The sequence below is a fragment of the Dermacentor variabilis genome, chromosome 4, assembly GCF_050947875.1.
Source record: "Dermacentor variabilis isolate Ectoservices chromosome 4, ASM5094787v1, whole genome shotgun sequence".
NCBI lineage: Eukaryota > Metazoa > Arthropoda > Arachnida > Ixodida > Ixodidae > Dermacentor > Dermacentor variabilis.
The window spans coordinates 93,649,586-93,672,952 of NC_134571.1; the positions used below are offsets into that span (position 1 = coordinate 93,649,586).

Here is a 23,367-nt window from a genome sequence, read left to right on the forward strand (position 1 = left end):
GCGTGAACAAAGCTGCAGTTTTGCTGTTGTGCCGGCGTCACGCCAATACACAATGTGCAGAAATGCCCTCTAGGTGTTGCTTTACGCCAGAACACCCCGAGCATGGTGCGGGGGAAAAAAAGAAAGAGAAAAGGGGGAAGAAAAAAGCTGCGTGAACTGTCGACCAATTCAGAACAAAGGATAGGTGGAAATGGGAATTTCGCTTGAAATAAGCATCTCGCACCATGAACTATTTGAATACCGAGAGTTTTTATCCATTTAAATGTCTACTCTAGCTACAACAACCAAAATGCAGTTCAAGTTGTCCCTGAGTTCAAGTTATGGGAGTTGGAATTATTGAGACTTCAGTGTACCAAGTGAAACTAGAAAGCAGAGAACAGCAGCTTTTTACGCCTCTGAACTTGGACCCATGGCAAATAAAAGATAATTCTTCAAAGAGCTAGTCCAGAAAGGCTAGCATAAAACTTTCAATCACTTACTTCATTGATGTGCTCCAGATTTTGAATGTCCTGCGACAAATAAGCTGCTACAAATTGAAATACTAGTCTGCTCCAAAACCAAGATATTTCTGCTCCAAATATTGCTTTAAAAGCTGTTTCAGCTGTCCAACCCCTGAGTGTTATTGGTGAAAGCCTTGCAGAGGCATAGTATGGCATGTTTCCTGGGTGAACTTTTCCTATCCAGCTGCTTTATTAGCTGACTTTTGATTTTATCTGTTGTTTTCAGTTTCTTTACGCCGTTGATACTGGAGTGAACATAACTACGTTAGGAGGTACTTGGATGCTTCTCCAAAAAGGATCTGCTTTCTACATCAGCAGAGGTTTGTTAGCAAAAATTACTTACTAGTACTACTTCCTTTGTTTGTACAGTTTAATTCCTACATGCCTTGTCATAAGTGCATGCTCTTATTTTTTGTGGGAAGGGTTTTCATTTATGATGTCCTAATGTACCCATTCTTGCCTCTTCAAGGACACCTGAACTGAATATATTACTACCGCACTCATAATTTCTTTACGTCAGATGAATCGAAATAAGATTTGAAGAGAGTAATTTACCTGCATAATGAACTAATTGAATGTTGCTCTTTAGTGTCCCTTTAAGGGCATGACAAGGATGCAATGTTACTTATGCAGGGTTTTATAGCGCAAAAGCAACTGAGGCTATGATGCACCCACCACAAAGGCGCAAAGTGTTCACCAAAAGACTCATGAGAGATTTGTCTTCTATACTGAAGGGGAGAAGCCTAGCACTGCCTTTTAACTTGTAGAGGAAGTCATAAACCAGCAATGAGATTAAAAAAGTTTGGCAATGCTGGTAGCGGTTTATTGTCTGTAATGTATAGCTACTAAAAGTTCTGCAGACCTCCCTGGATGTTTTTGTCATACTGCTTACAGCTGCAGTACATCCACAGAGTGTCTAGCTTACTTTTATGACGTTGTGACTTAGGGACTTCAAGCTGTCAGACTTTTAAGCCTTTAGACTGCTGTTGACTACTGTGTCATTAAGCCAGAAATCAACAAGTGGCTATGCAATACCGTAGCTGTGTGCCAGTGGCTAGGACAGCCGGCTCAACTGTGGCAGATGAATGCTTCGATTTCCACTGCCGGGCACTGACTGGTTTAGAGACAGGCATAGGCAACACCCCCGGTCAGACCTCAGGCTTTCTAGGGGTGCGTTGCTTGGTAGGGCGTCATACAGATTGCTGTGCTTGCTGTTCAAAAGCCAAGGTGCTTAAGGTGACACTTGCGAACACAGCAGCCACACAGAGGACGGAACTCATTAGTGTAGGCAGTGAATAAAATATGGTGCAAGTACTAGTACAGTGCAGACCACTTGCGGTCAGTATATAGTGACGGGTACTGCTTGCTACATTTTATAATGAAGGTACATGAACACAGCCTGGATGTAATATGCAGTTCTAATGATTATATTTTTCTGCTTTTCCACCATCGCTTAAAGTGGACTGTGCTGTACAATTTTTGGAAGATGTGTTGCTTTATTCGAATCAACTTCTAAAATGCTTACTAACGTCGAGCGTGTGAGTTACTTGCTATTTAATCTCCTCTGGAAGCTGCTAAATATAAGAATCTGCTTACTTAATAGTGGTGGTGTACTAGGAAACTTTTTGTGCTGTATAACATGATGAGAGAAGTTTTTTTTCTTGTCCCCTTCTTCGTTGCAGGCTTACCATTTACGCTGAAAAACCTCAATGAGACAATGGTCAAGATTCTTTATGTACTCACAGAGCCGTCCAAGGCTGATCCAGTGACGTGACATGTTAAGGGCACATTATGTAAATGTTGTAAACACCATTGTTTTTACTGCATTGTCACACTTGCAAAAATGTGTGATTTTTTTCTTCTTTTATTTCTTGTGTAGTTTTACCCTCGAACAAAGACATGTATACAACTTTTTATAGCCATTTTTCTTGATATTTCAAGCTTTTCACTCCTGATTTTTAGTTTTGACAATGCCATATATGTAAAGGCATGTTTTGTACAGCATTTGGGGGGGGGGGGGGGTGAATATTCGAAATCTTTGAGCAACAAATTGAATATTGCACTATCTTATTTGGTCTTTAAATCAAATAGTCACTATATTTGTAAATAGCCATACTTATTTGGCTAAACAGCTTTCACACTCACCAATAAATCCTGAGCTTGCAAACAAACTGCTTTATTCTTCCTAATGCTCAGTTTTGCTTTTAAAAAGAATGGTTCATAAACTACATTCTCATGACAGGAAATTTCCTAACATGAATATTTTAGGACATGAAGACTGATAATGAGAACTGCTCATTATTTGAAAACTACTAAAAAAGTATTCTGTTTGATAATTCAATTTGTTTCTTGCACCATTTGAATCCTATTCTATTTGGTGTCAGAAATTGATATTCACACACCCCCGGCAGCATTGTCTCGAGCCAGTGTACAAATATTTAACTTGCGTGCCTTGTACATAGATTTGGCTGCACTAATGGACCTGTAGTTGAATTTCTTGCTTGCTTAAATTATTTAAGAATTAATTCATCGTACCATGTCATTGTACATATACTGTAACTGTTTCTGTGAATTAAAAAGAATTCACATTTCTTGTGATGAATGACTTCTGGAAATAGCATTATCTTTACAGGAAGCATCACCTATAGTTTAAGTTTTACTTTAAACAAGGAAGCCTGCCTTGTAGTAAAATCATTGGCGTGGTTCCCCCCCCCCCCTTCTTTTTTTCTTATCTGGTGCCATGATTAACCAAAGCGTAATGGTGCATTACAAAGTAAAATGTTTTCCGTTCCTGTTCATAAGCACTTGTTTTTTGCTGCATGTCAGCCAGGAGTTGATATATTGGTTTTAGAGTAGAATCCCATTAAACGGGTTCTCAAGAGACTGGAGAAGTATGTTCTAATAAATACCATTTCCATTACCAAAAAAAGACTTGCAGTGGTACAGCACTATACGTTGTACACCTGCATAATACTGTGGTTAGAAATTTTGAGTATTCTGAAGTATTAAGGAACAGCTAGTCAAAGAAAATCCCAAGGTGATTAGTGCTTAAAAGCTTATTTTGGAGCCAGTACAGTCGCCGAGCGATACTTCGTACACATTAGGGCTTCAAGTGTGAAATAACGGATCATCGGAAATTAAGTGAATTATTCGCCAGGTAGCAACACTAAGTATCGAACAAGAAGAAAAGATTGCCAGACATTGCTTCGTGCGCATACGCTTGCATTCAACCTGGTCAGTCTGTACTTTGGCTATTGTGCTGCCACTACAAATAGACGAAGGTAGAGTCAACTCATGCGCCAAATATGCATCCTCTGTGAACATGAACAGAGGTTGGCTGTGCTCTGATAGTCAAATAGTAGCATTTCTTATTTCTATTGTTTCGCAAGTCATTTTCCAGAATTTTGTGTTACTTGAAACTGCCCGATTCTGAGTGACAAAAAATTCACAACTGCAGCCAAAAAGTTGCCCACGACTGCATCTCTATTTAACACTTAAAGGAAAATGTTGAATGCCTGGCACATACCATGTGTTCAATAAGTACAAATTTCTTTACTGAAGACAGGCATGGAAACAAAATTAAAATTCAGATTCTGGTTCTCACTGAAAAAAAAAAAGATCGTTTAGAAGTTGATTTTATAGTTTTGTTTATAGGTAGGTTATGGGGAGATATCTTGGTTCTGATTAATGAAAGTTTTTTTTAACGTTCAAGTACAAACCTGCTTCAGAACCGGTTGTTCCATTTAACCAACGATTCTGTTTAAGCAATATCTGTTTGCGAAGATTCTACTCTACTTTTGAAAACGAGGTACATTTCTGATTTCTGTATGGCAATTTTACTTGCGACAAAGCTCACTCTTTCTGTTTATTGGGTCTGTCTACATGGACCATAGAGTTTCTAATAATACCCTAGAGGGAAATGTGGCGCTAGTGTCTACGGGGGCTCTCATGAGCGTTGCCTCAACCTACATGGGAATGATGGGAAATACAGGCTTCGGATTGACTTCGATCTTTAGACTAGTGGCGTTTGCTTGCGGCGCATTAAACGAATCTATACTCAAACATTATCACGTCAAAACTAATTTTATTTCTGCAGTATGTCATATAATGTACAACATGCTACATAAACTTTGTATGACTGTGAGAGGGAAGCACGGTTTACTATGGTTTATCACCAGGACACACCAGGGTATGCATTCTTGTGCGATTCTGTTCCCGATTTAACGCCAGCGAATAATTATTTATTTATTTTTACAACAGCTGTAACAACCGTGCATTTACTTATATAAAAATACTCATCAAGTATTTATGTAAATAAAAATGTTGTATTGTGAGAAAGTTTTGCGCCCTTGAGCGGAATGCTGCAAGTGTCGTCTGCTACGACAGCTGCTCGTTGCAAACGCGAGACATTTCTCGCAGACGACAGGCACTTGCGAACTCTCTCGCTCTTTCGAAAGGCTGCGTCAGCTGTCACGATTGCTGAACGGCTTCAAGTACTTTTAAGCACATCTGCTGCAGTGCTAGCTAGGACGCTAGTGGCCTTCTACGAGTATATGCTTCATCATACTTTATATTGACGTACCGCTTCCGAAGCGTTATGGCGTGGCTTTGAAATTACCCATTTTGCGACCCTAGACTACAGCCAGGAAGCAGCAACCTGTCCTACCACAAGTAAGTTTGTGTTTTCAAAGTCCTAAAACACGCATTTCAATGAGCACATAAACGAGCAATGCATGATGAAGCCCTCAATAAAATTTTATTGTCAAGCCACTAGAAGTACAACTGTATATGTCTTGTATCAGTAGTGCCGCCTTTTCCCTATTCTGAAGTTTCATAAAGCACGTAACGCTACAGCGCCAACCTAACACACTTAACAAACCATAGTCCAAACGCTCAAAACATGTTCTTTCAACGTTTACGATTCCGGGCTCGTAAGTTCCGGGCTCGTCAGGACTTCGACACCACACCGCGACACAAACATCGTCTCAGTCGCTGGCCCGGCGCGCTATCGCCACTTCGAGCAACATAACAAAGGCAGAGAGCTTTGCGTTGCACTGTCCCACTGCAGGTTATAGCAATTGAGCGTGAAGCGAAACCAAAACTGAAAAAAAAAAAATACTTGTAAACTGGTTCGCCAGTCAATAGAACGCCAATCCGAAGCCTGTACTTCCCATCATTCCCATGATGGTTGAACGACCGCAGCGCCAGATTTCCCTCTAGGTATACTAATATGAAACTCTATGCACTGCACCAACCATGGCACCAACGTTATACTAAACTGTAGCCTGACTGTAGCCAACCAATCTAAAAACGTTGACTGTAGCCAAGTCCAGCCAAGTGATGCGATTAGCTTACGTGGATGGATGATATGAGCATATGGGTATATGAGCGTCCCCTGTGGAACAGGGCGGTGGTTTGCGTCACCAAGCTATACTGAACTAGCTATTCTAGTACACTGTTTAATGTCCTACCCGTGGTCCTACCTAGGTTAAACAAGAAAAAAAAAAAGAACACTATGAATAAGTGATTATGGATACTACCCGACGGTGTTAGGGACCTTACAACGGCGTCGATTGCAGCGCCATTTCCGGGCAAAGTAGCTGCACTTACCTGTAGCGTTTTGCGCACGACCTACCAATGCCTCCTTTAGGCATTGGACCTACTGTAGGTGTTCTGTGGTTATACAGTAGATCGTGGTTTTGCAGCCGGCATTCGTAAAGGCGTGCGCGTCGTTGGCGTCGTCACTTGTGCAATCGTGCTTCCTATGCTTTGAGTGCGTGTTGAGTGCCACTCTCCGTACTATACAAAGGCTCCACCAAGTGCGTAGGACACTTATGCAAAATGGGGAACTGGCAGCTCGAAGTGTTTAAAATGAGCATATACATGGCATTTCCGGTCGCCCTCTTCTACGCGTTCAACCAGCCGCAGTTGTTCGAAGAGTGGGTGGTAAAAAAGAAACGCGAGTGCTTTCCTCCTGCAGACCCTGTAGCAGACCAGCAACTCAAAGACTTCATCAACACGTTCAAGGCCAAGAAGCGAGAAGAACTGGAGAAAGAACTGGCCGCCGTTTCCGATAGCACCCCGAGTGGTCATTAGTGCCCGCGACTCGCCTGCACTTCAAGTGGCAACATTTCTCGTCGCGGCTTGTTCAGGGCTGTTCTCGGAAAGCCTCAATGCTGTTATGAAGTCATCCAGCACGTATTCTAATTTAAGATGTTATAATCGGTGCTTCCTGCCTTTTCCGTGGCAGTCGCAAGAGTATAAGGCGTGCACATAGTAGGCTTTGCGTGCGCGATGGAGAAAATCTGTGGCAACGTTAGATTGTCTGTAAGGACAATGTACACCTAAGTGTTTATCACAGAGTACTGTTCTTGATGTCGAATTCGGCTTTATTATGCCGTAGGTGCAAGCTCTGTTTTCCAGCCTATTTTGTTTCCTTGGAACAAAGTTCTAATCGCAATGAATGTAGTCCTCGGCACGTCAAGAGTAGGTTGTTTCTCTCGAGCAAAGTGCAGTGCATCAAGAAATTCAACGCTGTACAGTGATTAGATGCCCACCATACACCAAAATGTAGATTCTTTGGAAACGTTCACCCGTTGGCATGATTTCCGATTACGGCGGCCGCATTTCGAAGAAAGCAGACTGCAAAAACATTTCTATGGTACCTCAGGTAGCACCTTTGTTGCTTTGGGCTTAATTTTATATTCGAAATGTACAGCACTTCCTCACCGGAGCAAAATGCCGCGATGTGATGAATAAGGGACCAGAGTCTAATAATTGTGTGTAGCTGTTAATAGAAACCCGAGGCCACATTAGAGGCATAAAGCGCAAAAATATAGGCGTTCCAGTTCTTCCCAAAATGCACGGGGTTTTCAGAGAAACGAGCTAAACCCATATATGCAAAGCGATATGGTGCTCATAACTGCGCAGGTTATAAGCAACGGGCAGTGTGAGACAGGCACATTGGCTGGTAAATAAAATTTTATCAATGTTTATCAGCCAGTGATTTGTTTGTCACAAAATGGTAAGCTCAGGCAGGCAGTCTATTTTTTTATTAATTTATAGTCCACACTGGGGCATAACGTGTTTTGTATTTTAATAAGTAAGGGCATCACTGACCCAAAATGCTTCAGAACACACAATCTGTGAATGAATGAAATTGCATTGCAGCCAGTGCAACTTCCCTAGAATTAAAAGGTGCAATTCAATTCTGTATGACCACTGCACCGCACCCCTAAATTTAAAGCCAACTCGTAAAAATACAGGAACATTAAATATTGCATGACTTCTAACATTTGAAAATTTTCTAGTGCCTCGATTGTCAGCAGCATGAGCAATGCATAACAATTATTTCTGTAAAACCTGGATCTTTGTTTGCACTATGCAGAGTCTGAGTGAAAAAGAGAGAGGGGTTACTTAAAAAGAGAGCATGCTGTAGCTAGTCGGTGGACTGCAAGTTGAGTGCTATGCCAAATGGTGCTTGCCATACACAAAAGGCAACATCTGCCATGAGCTATTCTAAGGCAGATGGGGAACCATCAGCACATCAGGTGGTTTTCCTTGCAGTTGCTTCAGTAATGTCATCAGAATCGCTGTGTTCATCATAACACAGCCAATAGATCAAATTTGCCATAAAAAGATCTGACTGCAAAGAACCTGTGTGTAGATCAGCCATTATACGAGGCCAAATGAGAATGTCTTTGCCCCAATTTTTCATTAGCCAAAATAACTTGCATACATGTAATTACAAATATACCCATTATTCGGTGCACCTTGCACTATTTTTCCACATAGTCCCTACACCGGTTCAAACATTTGTCCTATCACAGTTGTCAGCCAGTGACACACGCGACCTCCCCGCATGCTCGTTGTAATGCAAGTCTTCACGGCCTTTTGCAAACTTGCAGCACCACCACCTCGCACCTGTCAAAGCGAGACACCTTTCCCCATATGTGGGCTACATTTCCCTGTGGATTTCGATGGGTGTTCATCACTTGCTCCATAGAAAACAAATCATACTTTGTTGCTCGTACGCCGCAGACATTTTGAATCGCAACTGCCATCTTCAACAACTGACAGCAGCACCGTACCGCAGAGCTCCTGGCAGATAGGGCTGGGCCTGTCCAATGAAGGTCCGCCACTGGGAATGGATCTGTTGGCTTCGCATTTACAACCGTAATTTGGCTAACAAGAAATAGGGGCAAAGACTGTTATTCGCCCTTGTATTCTTCTTGCATCATTTTTAAACGAAGTTGTTAGCACCAACCATGTGTACTCATTTGCATTCATACTATATTTAGCTGAATTCTAGTATTAAATGAGGCTGCTAAGGGTTTGGGAATGGACGGCTGATACTCCGGAGAGCCACAGGTACCACACAATTAGCGTTGCTGGACGGAAAGTTTTGAACAGTAGGCAGAGATAGAATCGGCAGTCTTGCAGGCAAGAATAAATAGAGCAGATAATGGGGGCAGGGCATCAGTATTTTCATGGCTGCTTATTTCGTCATCACTGCAAGCACTTTGCTTTATTATAGTACTAGTGCAGTTTTTCTGCAGGTATTTATGCAAGGGTCTTCCAGACTCTTCTGTGTTCCAGCTATGAGGAACCGCTTCAATGTTTGGATGACCCTATCCAACTGTTTGAACTTGGACTTCAATGTAGTTTCTTACCTCCTCTTCACAATATTGAGCTATAAGACACTTCTTACCATCTCGCCAGCTCATTTGCTGGCATTGAAACTAGACCGTTATCCTACTCACGTTTGCTGTCGGAGCGCTGCAAAGAGCCACTGTCCATTTTCCTTATGGCACGGCAGCCGTGAATCTGACAAAATGAGTAATCGCAAAGCTATTGTGGTATACTCTGGACAAGCCCATTAACGAAAGGCCAGAGATGCGAACACAGAAACAGATGACCTGCACAATATCAGTACTTCTGCATTAATTTTTGGAAGGCCCTAGTGTTGTACTGTGGGTGCACTGAAGTGGCACTGCACGAGTTTGAAGCTGCGCAGTGAACTTGTGAAAAAAGTGCAGGAGAATTGAACAGACCTAATGAGTAAACTTTACGAAGATGTTGCAGAGATGTATAGTGTGAAGCAGTGGACAGGAAAACAGACACTAGCACTAGGTGATGAGTGCAAGCAGGGTGGACAAATGCCAAGAAATGCATGAAAAGGGGAGCCTGAAGAATGAAATGTACCAAGAAGGTTGGCAGATTGAGGTGACTGGTAATCCACTGTAGAGAAATGACCACCTGTCACTGCTCTTTCACCTGCTTCGTGCTGTACATCTCTGAAAGAAACTGTAGATTACGAACTAGACCTGTTTGCCATCCTTGAAAACTTTACAAACTACTGTACAATCTCTCAACAGCATGATAAAAAAAAAAGACCTTTATTAACAACAATCACACACACGCCCATCTTCAGTTACTGCAGAGTGCACAGATTAAACTACTGAAAAGTGATGTGCTCAAAGTGAATATATTACAAGTGGTTGTCTTCCATTCATCTAAATTTCTTCAACGACCAGAACTGCCACCTCCCTGTCCTTCTGGATTTGAAGCACCCGAGATGAGCAGGAAGATGAGAAGTGGCATGATGTACATCCACTGAAACACAAAAATTATCACACACTTGGCATACATGTCTCAAGACAAACAGGAAATTAGTAGTGAAGCTATCTGTGGCCTACGATAAGAGTTCCACATTTTCAATGTCCAGCTTTTTTGCAGCAAATGTTAAAGGGACAGTAAAGGCAAATATTAGGTCAAGCTACAGTGATAGATTAGAGCTCGAGAATCTATGAGACGTCATGATTATCGTGAACAGAGCCTTGGCAACCGAGAAATTGAGGTAAATACAGGACATGATTAGACTCCCCAAGGTCAAGTACTTGCCTGATAATGAAGGCACTTCACATTTAAATTTTCTCACTAGTACTCAACCACTCCTTGCAAAATAACAATTGTGTTGCATTATGAGACGAAAGAAAATGTTGCTTGCCCACTTCTACATCATTTTTAGAAAAAAGAATTGTTGACATTACCCTTAATGACACGGGCATTCGAAAGGTTTCGTTTTCGCTAGATTCTGCGTCGCCCACACTTGCGTTCCAGTAGTTTCGTTATCACATAGTGTTGTGCTGGTTTTGCTGGCTCGTGACACTCGCACAAACTAAGTAGCAGAGAATTCCAGGACCATGTGATGTGGGTGCCCGAACAGTCGACAACACTTGACTAAAAGCAGCGGCAGAGGCGAATCACCCCTTTCTCTTGTGCCAAAAACTGTATTGCCGCCTGTCGGGCACTGTTTTGCTCACCGAAGGCACCAAAGGGTGGTGATGGCGTATGCAACGTCAGCACTCCCCAGTTTGGTGGTGGGAGATTTCAATTGCGATGAAGGTATTCGGGCCCTTCAGATGGAATTTTCTCGTTAATTCTGTCCTTGGCAGGGAACAAGTGCTGTGAGGTTCCTGGAATGGTACTTAAACAGTCCATGACGACTGAATATTTCCCTTAGTGTCCCTTTAAGAGGAGTCCACCAATGGTTTTCATGCAATGCAGTCTATATCAAATGTAAATGCAACACAATGCGAGTTAGAGCCCCAAATTTGTTTTGAAATGTAATAATCAATAATTGTAAAATAAAATTTACTTTGCATATGTCTCATTTGCACAGGCAGCAACTGAAATGCAAGTTATTTTTTGCTAGAGCAATAATCTGTAATTTTTGTTTCTCAAGTCTGGTTATACTGGCCCCACGCTAGAAGTTTGTACAGCTGCAGTGGTGAAAGCTGACACCGTGGTGCCACAGCACAGCCTGCATGGGAGTTGTCACTAACACAGCCAGCCAAAACAGTGCTTGAATGCAGTAGCTGCTGCTGCTGGGTTTGAGTGAGGCTGTGAGCCAGCAAACACACCCCTAACCCCTAGTAGAATACTTATGAAGGGTGAGAGACCTCTCTTATACAGAAATTTAGAGCAGGCCAATCTGAATTTTAGTGGAATAATTGAATATTGAATATAGCTGCGTACTTTGAAACAACGACAGAACACAGAATAAACCAACATGAGCGCTGTGCGTACAACTGTCTTAATGTCTTTAAGGGGAATTTTGAAGCAGATTGCCCTGATACTGAAACCAAGTAGTGCATGCAAATTCTGGTAATACTGCCTGTAGATTTTTAATTACTGGCAGCAATCACGAAAAACATGCATTCTGCAATAGTGAATTTGAAATTTAGAGAAGTAGCCCAGGACACTTTTTACAAATAAATATTTTGTTTAATGTCTCGACAGTGGGTGAAGTGCCTGGAAATGCACTTCAACAGACCGTACGAAGAAGCCACAGTTATGAACTACGGTTTATGGGAAGCGGTTTCAACCTAATAAATATAGCTTCGCCTTGCTGCAAGTCAATCAGAATGCGGGGCGGTAGAAGTGCACTTTGTAGCTATAGCATGCTAGAATAAGGAAGTGTGTGTCCAGCAGTGGCAATGCACAGGCTTTTCTGTAACGCCAAAAACATCGGTTGCACTACAGTCAAACTATATTTTGGCGCACTGACGCAAATGACGATAGCGAAAAGTGTTCTCAAATATGTGATCCAATCGACACGGTAACAATTTCTGAGTCATCATATGTCACCGAAGACCCAGATAGCCACAATCGACCCTGGACTGGCGTAACGTTAAACTATTCCAACCTGTTTTTATTCCTAATCTGCAATTAGCCCTCCGTGATAGGGCTAATATTTTTACAGTGGAGCTGTCTTAGGCTAGTTTCCAGCGTTTTGTGATGTGTATGCAAAACTATCATCATGTGGGCCGTGTTTACGGGGGTATGAGCCTGCAGGGGGTATGACTCTACAGGCAAACGACGTACAGATCACATACAAGTGCGACACGCTGTTGGCAGTCTGGACATTATAACATGCGGTGACCTGTGACAAGTGCCTCCAGTTCGTGCTAACGAGGTCCTTAGGCGTGAACACAGTCACAACAAGGTGTTCAGCCCAGAGGTGAAGTGGCATCATTTCTCCTACTTCCTGTTGCAGCAGGTTGTGTGTCAAAAGGACGCCGCATTCTCTGCAATTATCACGAACTGGGGATGGGAGGCCCCACCAATTGGAATAGGTTGGCGTCATTGAGAGTTGGTCCGTCAGTGCCGATCGAGCCTTGGTCGCTGCGCCGGTGCTGCGAGATTCTTTTATTCAAACAAGGACGTCAATGCGTTCAACACCGATGTTGCTCCACAACGTCTGGGAGACAAACGCGAGGCTAGAGCAGTTGATGTGTACCTCAGACACAGGTTCAACGACGAGTATGTTTGCGCACAGGCCAAGGTGGCTGGTACGACGCATGTTGAAATGGGTAATTTACCCTATACGATACTCCTCGCTGTGCGCAAGCCCTACTTTGTCACGTTCAACATCGACGTGAAGGACAAACTCGTGAACGGTGCTGTTGGTGTACTTCGAGATATTGAGTCCAGGGAAGGCCAATGCGCGCGATGCAATGCGCATTTGGGGGAAATTTGATGTGCCACATACTGGCCGTCTGGCTCAGATCAAAGCCAAGCCCCCTGCGCACTCTGCTCGGAGACAGGGGATCGGGATCATGGCCAATTGGGTGCTCATCGAGTTGCGTACCTTCACTCTCACCCTGGATAGAAAGACTGGATTGAGTTACCGACGAAGGCAGTTTCCGGTGGTTCAAGCTAGTGTGGTCACCATGCAGGCTGGGGACGGAATCGTTGTCACTACCGTATATGTTCTCCCTCGGAACATCAAAGAGGGACCTTGAAGAATTTATGAATGTCACATTTGGGTGGGTTGTCATTGTGGGTGGTCTTAATGTCGATGTGTCTCGTGCTGATGGAAAGTGGTTCTTGGTGTTTCACTTGGGAAGGTTTGGCCTTCAACGTTACACCAAGACCAGCATGTCCACGACGCGCCATTGGTCGTGCATAGATTTAATGTTTGCTAAGATCTCCAGTGTTGTCAAGGAGCCCATAGCCATCTTTCATAGCGACCATTAAGCAATAATTACAGTCAACGTCCGATTTTTCGGACCCCCTAGGGGTCGCGAAAATGTCAGAAAAATCGGGCAATACGAAAAAATGAATGCTCGCATTTTACTGCCCCTATGGGCTCAAATCGCCACAGGCATGTCGGCAATAGTTTTGAAGGCTTGCCGGTATAGTTATTAGCCGTATCAGTGCTCGTACTATGATATGAGAGGGCAGGTTCCTGCGTGTGTAATTAAGGAAAACATACCTTGGCCCGCGACTGTTGCCCATTCCCACTTGATATGCTTCGCCGCAATACATCGCGTATGCTTCACCGCATAACAATGTTGTACTAAGGCGAAGCTGAGTTTCGGGAACCGGTTTTATGCAACGCGCCATGCTTTCCGAGCTTCAAATATTGGCGAGGATTACAAAGGCGGAGTCCGCGCCATTACTAACAGCAGCGAATTGTTTTAATGAAATACATAGAACCGAAGAGTAAGAAGCTTAACGTCGAAGTAGCTAGGACTAGCATTGCCGTGGTGACTCCCAGTGTATCTGCGTGTGAAAGCGCTGGTTCGAGGCGGCGAGATAATCAAAATAGCGGTGGTGGTGGCTTCGGTTAATGCTGTTTCAGACCTGCGGATTGCGGTCCTGTTAAAAAGTCCGGAATATAGAATGGTGAGGGTTTTTTGCGTCTGAAATTTCAGACGTTTTTATACATTAACTCTATGGTGGTACGTGGCGGTGCCGCGAAGGCGTCCGAATTATTGGGCATGTCCGAAAAATCGGCCGTCCAGAAAATCGATCGTCAACTTACTGTGGTCCCAAGATAAAAGTTAATACAAACAGACATAAAAAAGTGCATACTTGTGCAATATTGTTTTTTTTTTTCTTTATAACTATATACAGCTCCACTGGTCATCCACCTTCACAGAGTGGGATGGCTCTGAATTTTTTAATGTTTGACATGTTAACATGTTTTAATGTTATACTATAATGTTATATTACAGCTGGCAGTGGCCGCGAGCGTGCCGACCACTTGCCGAAAGCACTGAAAAGTCTAGTGTTATAAGCACGAAAATTACGAGAAACTGTGTGGGAAGTGCCACCGCACGGAGTGCGGGATGTGAATGGCTGCACTCTTTTTCGGAGATCGAATCTGCTCACTGTTCTCAACTACTGCTGGAGCACAGATGTTGAAGCCGTTCTGGCGCAGCGTGGTGCAATTTTGGTCAATTTTCTGTGTTTAGCGCAGGAATTTCCATATCAAAATGGCGCAACTGGCACAAGAATGGCACCCCTGATATGAAATAGCCAGAAAAACCACTAAGATTTCGCACGATTTTTAAAATTATATATGGCGAGGCACCCAAGCCTACACATGCGCTACAGAAAACATGATAGAAAAGGGCTGTGAATTTATTTCGGCCACCTGGTGCTTAAAGGGACCCTGAAACGATTTTGATGATATTGTACAAACATAATGAGTCATTAATGTAAGTCCTCCTGATCATTAAGTGACATATTTGAGTGCTCTGCATTGCATTAAACATTGTTATGGTTGGTGTGTAACAACTCAGATAAAAAGGATGCTCAAAGACCATGCCTAATTGAAACGAAGGACGGATTCCTAATTTGCTATGGTTGTCTCGAGTGGTTGCTGGCCTGGCAGGCGCCCCGCAGTGATGACAGGCCCCTTTGTGTGCATGTGACTCTGGGGGAGAACCCTTTTCACAAACTGTGCGACCAAGGGGAGAACTTTCTGCGAAATGTCCAACTCTGGAGAAAGGATCAGCTGCCCATCCCTGACCAGACTCCGCGGGTTGCCGCCAGAGGAGGCAAGCAGCCGCAAAGCAATGACGGGGACGTGCAACATCGCCCAGGAGAAAAGGAGCAGCCGCAAAGCAATGACGGCGCTCAGCGCATGTCACGTGACGTTGACGAGAGCAAGATCCCGCCTGCAATTTTAGTGGGCCGATTTAAGGGGCCCTGCAATGTACTTTTGAAATTCATTCATTCTCTTCTTCTACATCCTTCACCAACCATTGAAGAAACAGTGCAAGTTTCGCACTAGAAATTGTCTCGTCCCTGCCTGGTCACCATGGTCTACCGGACGCCCGCAATCCACCGACAACGCCACGCTACCCAATAGTAACCCCGGTCAAGGTTCTAGTCACCGGCATCGCAACAGCGTGTAATTTATTTTAAGATTTTGAAAATCTGCATCGCTACCGACTGCAGTGGTACCATTGCACCGCTTTTTCGATCGCCTCGTCCCAGTGGAAGCATTCGGCCCAACTCACGTCAGTTGGGGGAGCTGTATGGTTGGATACCCTGGTCAAGTCATCAATAATTTTTCTAACTTTATGGTGGACAAATGCTGTTCATAATAGTCGGAATGTTGGTTAATTTGTTTCTATAAAACAATAAGCAACAGAGAATACACGACAGTTTATCACTACACTCAAGCACTTCCGGCATGCAGCAAGTGTCGTCTGATTGTGTTACAACATTCTCCGTGTTGACACGAGCTGCACAGTCAGTGGTGGTCTCGAGTTTTCTTTTTGCAAGCAAAATGGATAGCCCTTGTCACGTCAGGGGTGCAAATATAGCGATCAGTGACATGTCAACCTGCGACATTTGTGTCCTTCTGCAAGGCAATATGCAAGTAGAGTGGCTGCAGTGCATCGGGTTATCATTATCCAATTGGCACCAGCATCTATGCATGTGCAGCTGTCACTTCATGCCAAAAGATTACTACCACAATAGAGGTTAGCATGTCCGGTACGCACGTAAGTGCAAATGTACTGGGTGTATTATGGGACGAGCGGAGGCGTAAACATAAAACGGCCTGCACGGTGTGGCCACCTGGTGGCATAGAGATCAACCAAACACAGAACTGATACAGCAGTAACCAAGTGTATTCTACTCTGCTGCTGATGTAAATTTTTGGCAGAAGCGCAATCATGAACACATCTTTTTAAATGTTTAAAATGTTTAACACTTCGTTACAGCAATATTAGCTCTGTGTTTGGTTGAGCTCTGCACCACGAGGTTGGTGGATTGTGCAAGCAGATCAGGCCACACACGTACACTTACACTAAAGCTCCTGTATCATAGTGGCGGTAGTATGGAGACGTTTTTGTTTATGCCTCCGCCTATCTGTTAAAACGCCCAGCTTGCCTCTGCATAGGAATACCAGACATGCTAAGTGCTGCAACAGAACGCTCACTATGCATGCTACTTGGATAACTCATACTGGGGATTGACAGCCAGGCGGCTAGCGGAGAGGTTGGAAAGGCTTTGCACAGTAGCTCCAAGACAACCGGAAGTAGGCGACATGATGTAACATCATGATGCAGAGCCCGTGAAGGCGGACCTTAGCCGCAATCACTTGGCAAATGAGTTGGAGAAAAAGCGATTATGAAAGAGGGTAACTTGTAATAGTCCATAGCTCTCTTAATGCGAGACACTTCACTTAAATTGTGGTGCGAAAGTCTTACTGCAGCTGTACCCTAGGCATCTACAATACTTGTCCGAACCATTTCAGGGACCCTTGGACATGCCAATATATCAGTTGACAGTATGATGATTTCCCAGGAGTGTGAATACAATAGCCACGAAATGAACTCGTGACCTTGTGCTCTATTATACCTTTGCATGCATGCAATGTAGAAGAAAGCCACAGAACCAGAAATGCTTCCAGTGGTTCAACTAGCTGTGGTAACATGCATAACATTAATCACTAGAAGGAACTTACATATTTGGCAAAAAAGGAACGGTTGTCAGCATTTTCTCCACGTGCCCTTTCTGCCTTTTCCTGCTCCAGGCGTCGAATATAAGTTTGTGTGTCTGGCCTGCAATAAGCAAGTGCATGAAGTGCAGGATTTGGTACAGCTACTTCCATCATGAACAGGCTGTTGAACCTTTTACAATGTGCAAACACAACTCTCAATATCAAGCCAGCTAGACAGACTGGGCCAAGACAGTGTGGTGCTGAACAATGCCAACAATTAATCTAATTATATTTGATGAGGTACCAGTTATATACGTAATGCTCCATACTGGTACTTGTCAAGGCAGAGCCACACACTACTCTGTGCATCAGGATAACTTCAGCAAAGCTGAGGGGCAAAGTTCGAAAAGCAATCGTATGACCAGGAATGATGTGTAAAATGTTCATTATGAATATATTTTTGTAAAGCTGAAAGTGGGATGTAAAAACAGATTAATGGTGTTGTGACAAAAGGTTCAAAATGGCCCCACGTGAGGGACTGTCATGATAACAGGCACTGCAGTGAAAGTTGAGAGGGAAGATCTGATGGTTCAGCCTTGCACTCGGAAGAGAATTACACGTGCGACAAGGCAATTACTATTGATGTAAAAAGTGGCAACAAATAAGGTCAGTAAAAATAACTGCAGCAAGAATGACAATACTGAAGACATTATCAAAACCAAGGTTGCCAAGGGACAAACAAGTAAATGAGAAAGTGAAACAAAGAATGACTAAGAGGTATAGCGGCCCCACATAAATATTTTTATACAGTCCATGAAAACATTAAGCGAGGCACAAAAGGTCAACTGTAAGAAAAGATGGAAGCATGTTTCATAGTCTTAACATGTTAATCTGCTTAGAAATCTATGAAAATAACTTAGTTTATAAAACACATCCATCAAAACTAAACAATACCAGAACTATACTGACACGCACATCAGTGCGCCATCAATTGTGTTTTAGTGAACCAAGATAGTGGTGCTGACCAAGTGCTGTCCCTTGCATTTTTTCTAGACTAGATTTGTGGGGTGCTATAACTCTTGCAATAACAACATAGATGTGCGCCACGTTATGTGCACAATTTGATGGTCGAAAGCAGCTTGATAGCCTAGAAAAGAGCAACGGACAAGACATTATCAAGACAAATTTATTCTATATTTTCGTTCTGTAACCCAATGTCCATGAAATCTGCTGATGGTAGGAAGTGAACGCATCCAATTCTGTAAGCTATCACTCACTCGAATTGTTTATTCAGAAAACACCAATACAAAAAAGCACAACTTCTGTTCTCATCTAGGAGGTTGATAAAAAGGCTTGAACTGCTGACAGTGTATCATACCCCTTTCCGGGGTTTTTGATTGTGTTCTTTTGGTAACATGAGAAAAAGGCAGTTGATACCATGCCTAAAATATGATACTGACACCTTCCAGCATTCCTTTTCCTGCAGAAATCCCATGTCAGGAATGGCACCTCCTCCTGATATAGTCACACCTGCTGACTAATTGTGCTACAAGACTGCCATTAACATAAATATCCATTAACTGACACCAGCTACAGTGAAAACTTATTCACCCACATGTTATGTACCGAATTGTAACCTTTGAGGTGTCATGAATTAATAAATGACACTGATACCTATAAAATATTAAGCTGCAGGCCTTCATTCCAAACTTCAATCATTATGAGAGCTTGCATACTAACGAGGTGTTTTCCTCAAACTGGATGATCGTGCACATTGGGAGTTGCCTTTGCATGCAATAGACATAATTTGTCCATGTGGTTATGGTACATCTGCTAGAGACAACTTCACCAGGGCATTCATAACGGCACAGCGACCAAGACCAGTTTTCGTACGTACCCAGGAGCAATGTTGACTATTGATACAGAGAGAGTGGTGTTGAAGTTCACAAGCTTGTGGTCTGGAACATGCATGCCTGTGCACTGCTGGCCAACGAAGTCTGACACCCCGAGAAGAGCACCAGAACGGTCCAATGTCACCATGAAGTGGTCCTTCAGCTCGGACTCATAGAGGGAGCACTGGCACCACAAAGGCAAGGACAAAAAATTGCTTAAGCCATTAGAAAATGAAACATAATATGAAGAGGAATGCTTGATTAGTTAAGTAAATGCAAATTGCTAAATTCTGACAAACCTGTGAAATAAATTTGTAATTTTCATAAGTGTTATAGCTTAACAAAAATAATAATAATGACTGATTATAGGATGCTATCCATGCAAGGGACACGTGTGCCTAAGAGCGCCAAGGTAATGATACTTAGGAGAGCAGATAGTTGGGCTAGTTGGTTGAAATGCATAATGAAAAATTTGCACGGAGACATGAGGACAGTCGCGAACATCCCTGAGGGAATGTTCATGAGAAAAGCCGAGGCAGCTATTGCAAAAAACTTTAGAGAGGTTGACTTCAACACAAAGGCGGCTAAGGAAGAAGCCGTCACTTTGCTGCTCTGCTAAAACATTGAGAACCTAGCGAGGGGCGTCAAGGAGGCTCAAGAACCTCCCTTAGCCACTTTTTTTATGGCGAAAACACACAAGGAAGGCATGCCGTTTCAAGCAATCGTTTCTGAGCGCAATACCTGGCAGTTTATCATCATCAGCAGCAGCCTGGCTACGCCCACAGCAGGGCAAAGGCCTCCCTTATACTTCTCCAACCTGGGAATTACTGACGGCCATGTACCTTCAATAGCATCTGGGAAGTCCGACTGTGGAGGACCCATTCATCATTCCAAATTCTGAGGCAGTGGCGAGTCTTCTCAGTAACAGCAACTCGGGACAGTGTACCGCTTTCAGCGTGGACATTGAAGACTTGTAATTACAACTCAATGCCAAATGACGAGCTAATGAAAAGAGCCCAGGAGTTCATCTCAGAGCACAATGACGAGGCTACGTTTGTGTCCAGATGTGGTGTTCCTGTGGGGTCTTCTTTATAAATACTCACGTTTTATCTCAAGTCTATGGTCATTGGGTGGGACAGGAAATTTTTCGTACAGCGAACTGGTGTTTGTATCGGGTCGCACTTAGCCCCCGTTTTTAGCAACATTTTTCTTGCTAAGGTAGATAGAGCCATACAATAGAAATCAGGTGGGCTAATTTCAAAAGTATGTAGGTATGTAGATGACAATTTAGTGTTGTCCTCGGAACCTAACGAGTAACGTACTGCCGTCAACGTGCTCAAACTTTTTCAAGAGTGTGGCCCTGGTCTTAATTTTACAGTAGAAATACCTAGAGACAGAAAGTTCCAGTTCCTAGACCTGTCTTTGCATTTTCACCACAAACATGTATGTTGGGCATACCTTCCTAGGGCAAAAAAAGCCTTGGTAGATTACTCATCTGGTCACTCCAAAATCATAAAGAACAGGATAGTCACTTCCTGTCTTAAAGTGGCCATCTCCAAGTCTTGCCCACATGCAATCAATGAAAGTGTTGCATCCCAGTTGGAAAGGCTGAAAGGGTGTGGGTACCCTATGCATGAAATTGCGGAAGCTTGTGGGAGAATGGCAAGGTGGATCAAGGCAGGACCGCAACCCAAACTCTAGGAAACAGACTGTCGAAATGTTGTCATCATACCATACATACACAAATTGGCACATGGTCTTAAGAATGTAGCAGGGCGTTACAACATCCTGATAGTGTTTTCCGCCCCTCGGAAGTTGACAGCAATCCGTTCGCAGGTGCATAGGCAGAAGGAAGCAGGCAGCAGAAAGAAAAAAAAAACGATTGCAGTATCAGGCACACAGCTCCATTTGTTCCTTGTGCCAGGGGAGTTGTCTAAAAGTTGCCATTATCTTGTGGCACACTGCACATCGGCCAAACTGGACGATGCATTAATGAAAGATTAGGAGAACACTAAAGATTACCGGGAGGAGATTCCCTTGATAACCTTCCTAAACATTGCCACATATGTGGCAAGAACGATAAGAAAAAGGCCCAATGCAAACCGCTCTTCGACAAAACAACAATCATATTCAGGCACAGGGATCAACTCGTGTGAGAGCTCATGGAAGCCTTCCATATGCATATCAGCGGAGATAAATGCATCAGTCAGACTTCCGTCCACTTCTCTGATAGGGAGTTTCGGTTCTTGCCCAACTCAATCAGGTACATGGGGTAACACATTAGGTTCAAAATGACAAAAAAAAGAAAAAAAGAGAGAATAGCACTCGTCCTTGTCTTTTCTCGGCTATTCTCATGTCTCCATGCAAAATTTTCACTATAGTAATGAGTTGTCAATGGTGTATGAACTGTGAATTTTGAAGAGCAGATGTAACATGGCTGTATAAAGGCATAAAAACATTCGCTGTATAGTACGTAAAACGTGCATGTGTTAAAACCATGATAATGACATGCGATATTGGTGATGGACATAAAAGGTATGCCATAAGGGGATGATACACTAAAATATATGGCTGTCGATAGCATTACTGCCTCACCGGGACCCTTGAACGCAAAAGCCTCGAGGCATGACCTCTACAAATGAGTATTATCGCAGCAGCAGCCTCCAGTGTGAGAAGGTGCTTTAAATCTCAGCTTTATAACTTGCAAAGTGCCAAAATTGTGTAAAGAGTTTAAAATGTTTTTAGCGTAAAAAACAAAATGGTTCTTGGCTAAGGATTATTGTCGGATGTAGTGGAATATGCTGTTGATAAAATAATGGGAAGTGTTTTTTTTTTTTACTTTAAGTGTCTGCTTCCCGACCCTCCAACAAGACGATCAGCATCTCGTCGCGTTTGCAGAAAAAAAAATACAGTTAATGAAAGTGTAATTCGCTTTTCAATTATTATTACTATTATTTCTAATAGGGCGTCACGACACGAATATGCGGACATGCGATGTTCGGCATTGGAGACCTTAAAGGAACTGGACAATAACTTATCACAAATGTGACATAACAGGGCGCGTACTGTCGCATGTATTGCAGCTACTTCGTGATAAATCATACAAACGGTTTCAGGTTCACAAGGGTTGGCCCGCAGCAAATGCATGCACTTGAGATCTGCTTACGGCTTTTACAAAAGTCGACACAAGGAAAGCAGGGTCATTTTGTTCTTTGGCCACTCGCACCCTGTACAGGCCGTTCTCCTCTGCGAGTTTCTGCAAAACAAAGGAGATAGGGTACATGATAGTTGAGAAGAAAGCAGGACTACTACTTTCGTTTTTGCAATAAGCTAATTAGTGCGAACGATCAATCGATAATAACCCTTAGCTTGGCAGCGTCAGACGCCGAAAGTGGCACTTGGTGAAAAGTGCTTTCCGATGGTCGGGCCAGGGGAACAGACAGGACGGCTCTGGTAACGTAGCTGATATCCGAACCTAAGACAAGAGAAAATGGCTGTAGTAGGCTACACCGCTTCCGTTCGGCGGCTAGCGGAATATATGGCTCATAGCATCGCCTTTACGCACCGGAGTCAAAAGACTGAGACACTGTGAGAGTGATCAGCTTGTCGTCAATATCATTCTGCAAAAGAGACAACCACAAAGCCACGATCAATTCACGAAAGTGAGTCAGCACTGCAGGGAAATTTCGTGCAAGGGAAAGGCTCAACGAAAGAGAAAAAAAAAGCTAAGGTTTACTACATACATTTTATGGAATATAAAAGCCGATTCTTACCGCGAGAGCACATTCAACGACAGCGGCAAATATTGTGGCCGCTACTAGAAATTTGGGCATCTTTCAGCGACCACGGCTAACTATTCTGGATCGGATACGATTCAGCGTTTCATCGACTGCGATGCGAAGAGTTGCCAACCCACAATTGTTTACCCGATGTTCTTAGCGCTTAAAGGAGTCGGCGTAACGTGTTTGAGACTTTCTTACATTGAAGATAATGCAATAGACAAATCAGGAATGTTTAAATGCACGCTTATCCGCCAGCACTCGCTTTGGTGTATGCAAAGGAAGTTATTTAAAAAAAAAAAAAACCAGTCGTACCAGACCAGCAACCGTAGCATGTCAGGCATTTCGCTAGCCTAATATATCTAGTTCATTAGTCTTCGCCCTCGAATAAACCAGCAAAATGTGCACCTTAATACTCGCTACACAAGCATGCGTTCTTAACC

The 23,367-nt window shown here is 43.2% G+C and overlaps 3 protein-coding genes across 7 annotated transcripts in view; 2 read left to right on the forward strand and 1 right to left on the reverse strand.

Moving 5' to 3' along the window:
- The window catches only part of LOC142579518 (uncharacterized), a 44,849-nt gene extending 41,548 nt beyond the window's left edge, over positions 1–3,301 (forward strand). For all 5 annotated transcript variants that reach the window (XM_075689818.1, XM_075689816.1, XM_075689817.1 and 2 more), the window contains 2 exons: positions 727–820; positions 2,183–3,301. In XM_075689818.1, the coding sequence (XP_075545933.1) occupies positions 727–820; positions 2,183–2,274 (186 nt within the window). In that variant the 3' untranslated portion in view covers positions 2,275–3,301. The remainder of the gene's footprint in view (positions 1–726; positions 821–2,182) is intronic.
- A 2,865-nt stretch (positions 3,302–6,166) lies between these two features.
- LOC142579522 (protein PET100 homolog, mitochondrial) lies at positions 6,167–6,855 on the forward strand. Its single transcript, XM_075689827.1, has one exon. The coding sequence runs from the start codon at positions 6,342–6,344 to the stop codon at positions 6,594–6,596; it is 255 nt and encodes an 84-aa protein (XP_075545942.1). The 5' UTR covers positions 6,167–6,341; the 3' UTR covers positions 6,597–6,855.
- A 3,027-nt stretch (positions 6,856–9,882) lies between these two features.
- On the reverse strand, positions 9,883–23,051 carry EMC10 (ER membrane protein complex subunit 10). The gene is made up of 7 exons (XM_075689826.1): positions 22,919–23,051; positions 22,711–22,765; positions 22,508–22,620; positions 22,312–22,401; positions 19,151–19,329; positions 17,278–17,374; positions 9,883–10,115 (listed from the first exon to the last, which is right to left on the reverse strand). The coding sequence occupies exons 1-7, from the start codon at positions 22,976–22,978 to the stop codon at positions 10,026–10,028; spliced, it is 684 nt and encodes a 227-aa protein (XP_075545941.1). The 5' UTR covers positions 22,979–23,051; the 3' UTR covers positions 9,883–10,025.
- Between the last annotated feature and the right edge of the window lie 316 nt (positions 23,052–23,367).

Excerpts from the sequence above, each read along its gene's own strand:
- LOC142579522 (XM_075689827.1), top strand. The coding sequence starts at position 6,342 with ATGGGGAACTGGCAGCTCGAAGTGTTTAAAATGAGCATATACATGGCA.
- EMC10 (XM_075689826.1), bottom strand. The coding sequence starts at position 22,978 with ATGCCCAAATTTCTAGTAGCGGCCACAATATTTGCCGCTGTCGTTGAA. Across the intron at positions 19,330-22,311 it reads TGTCGACTTTTGTAAAAGCC|TGCTCCCTCTATGAGTCCGA; the intron begins GTAAGCAGATCT and ends TTGTGGTGCCAG. Across the intron at positions 17,375-19,150 it reads ATAGTCAACATTGCTCCTGG|GCCAGACACACAAACTTATA; the intron begins GTACGTACGAAA and ends TGCTTATTGCAG.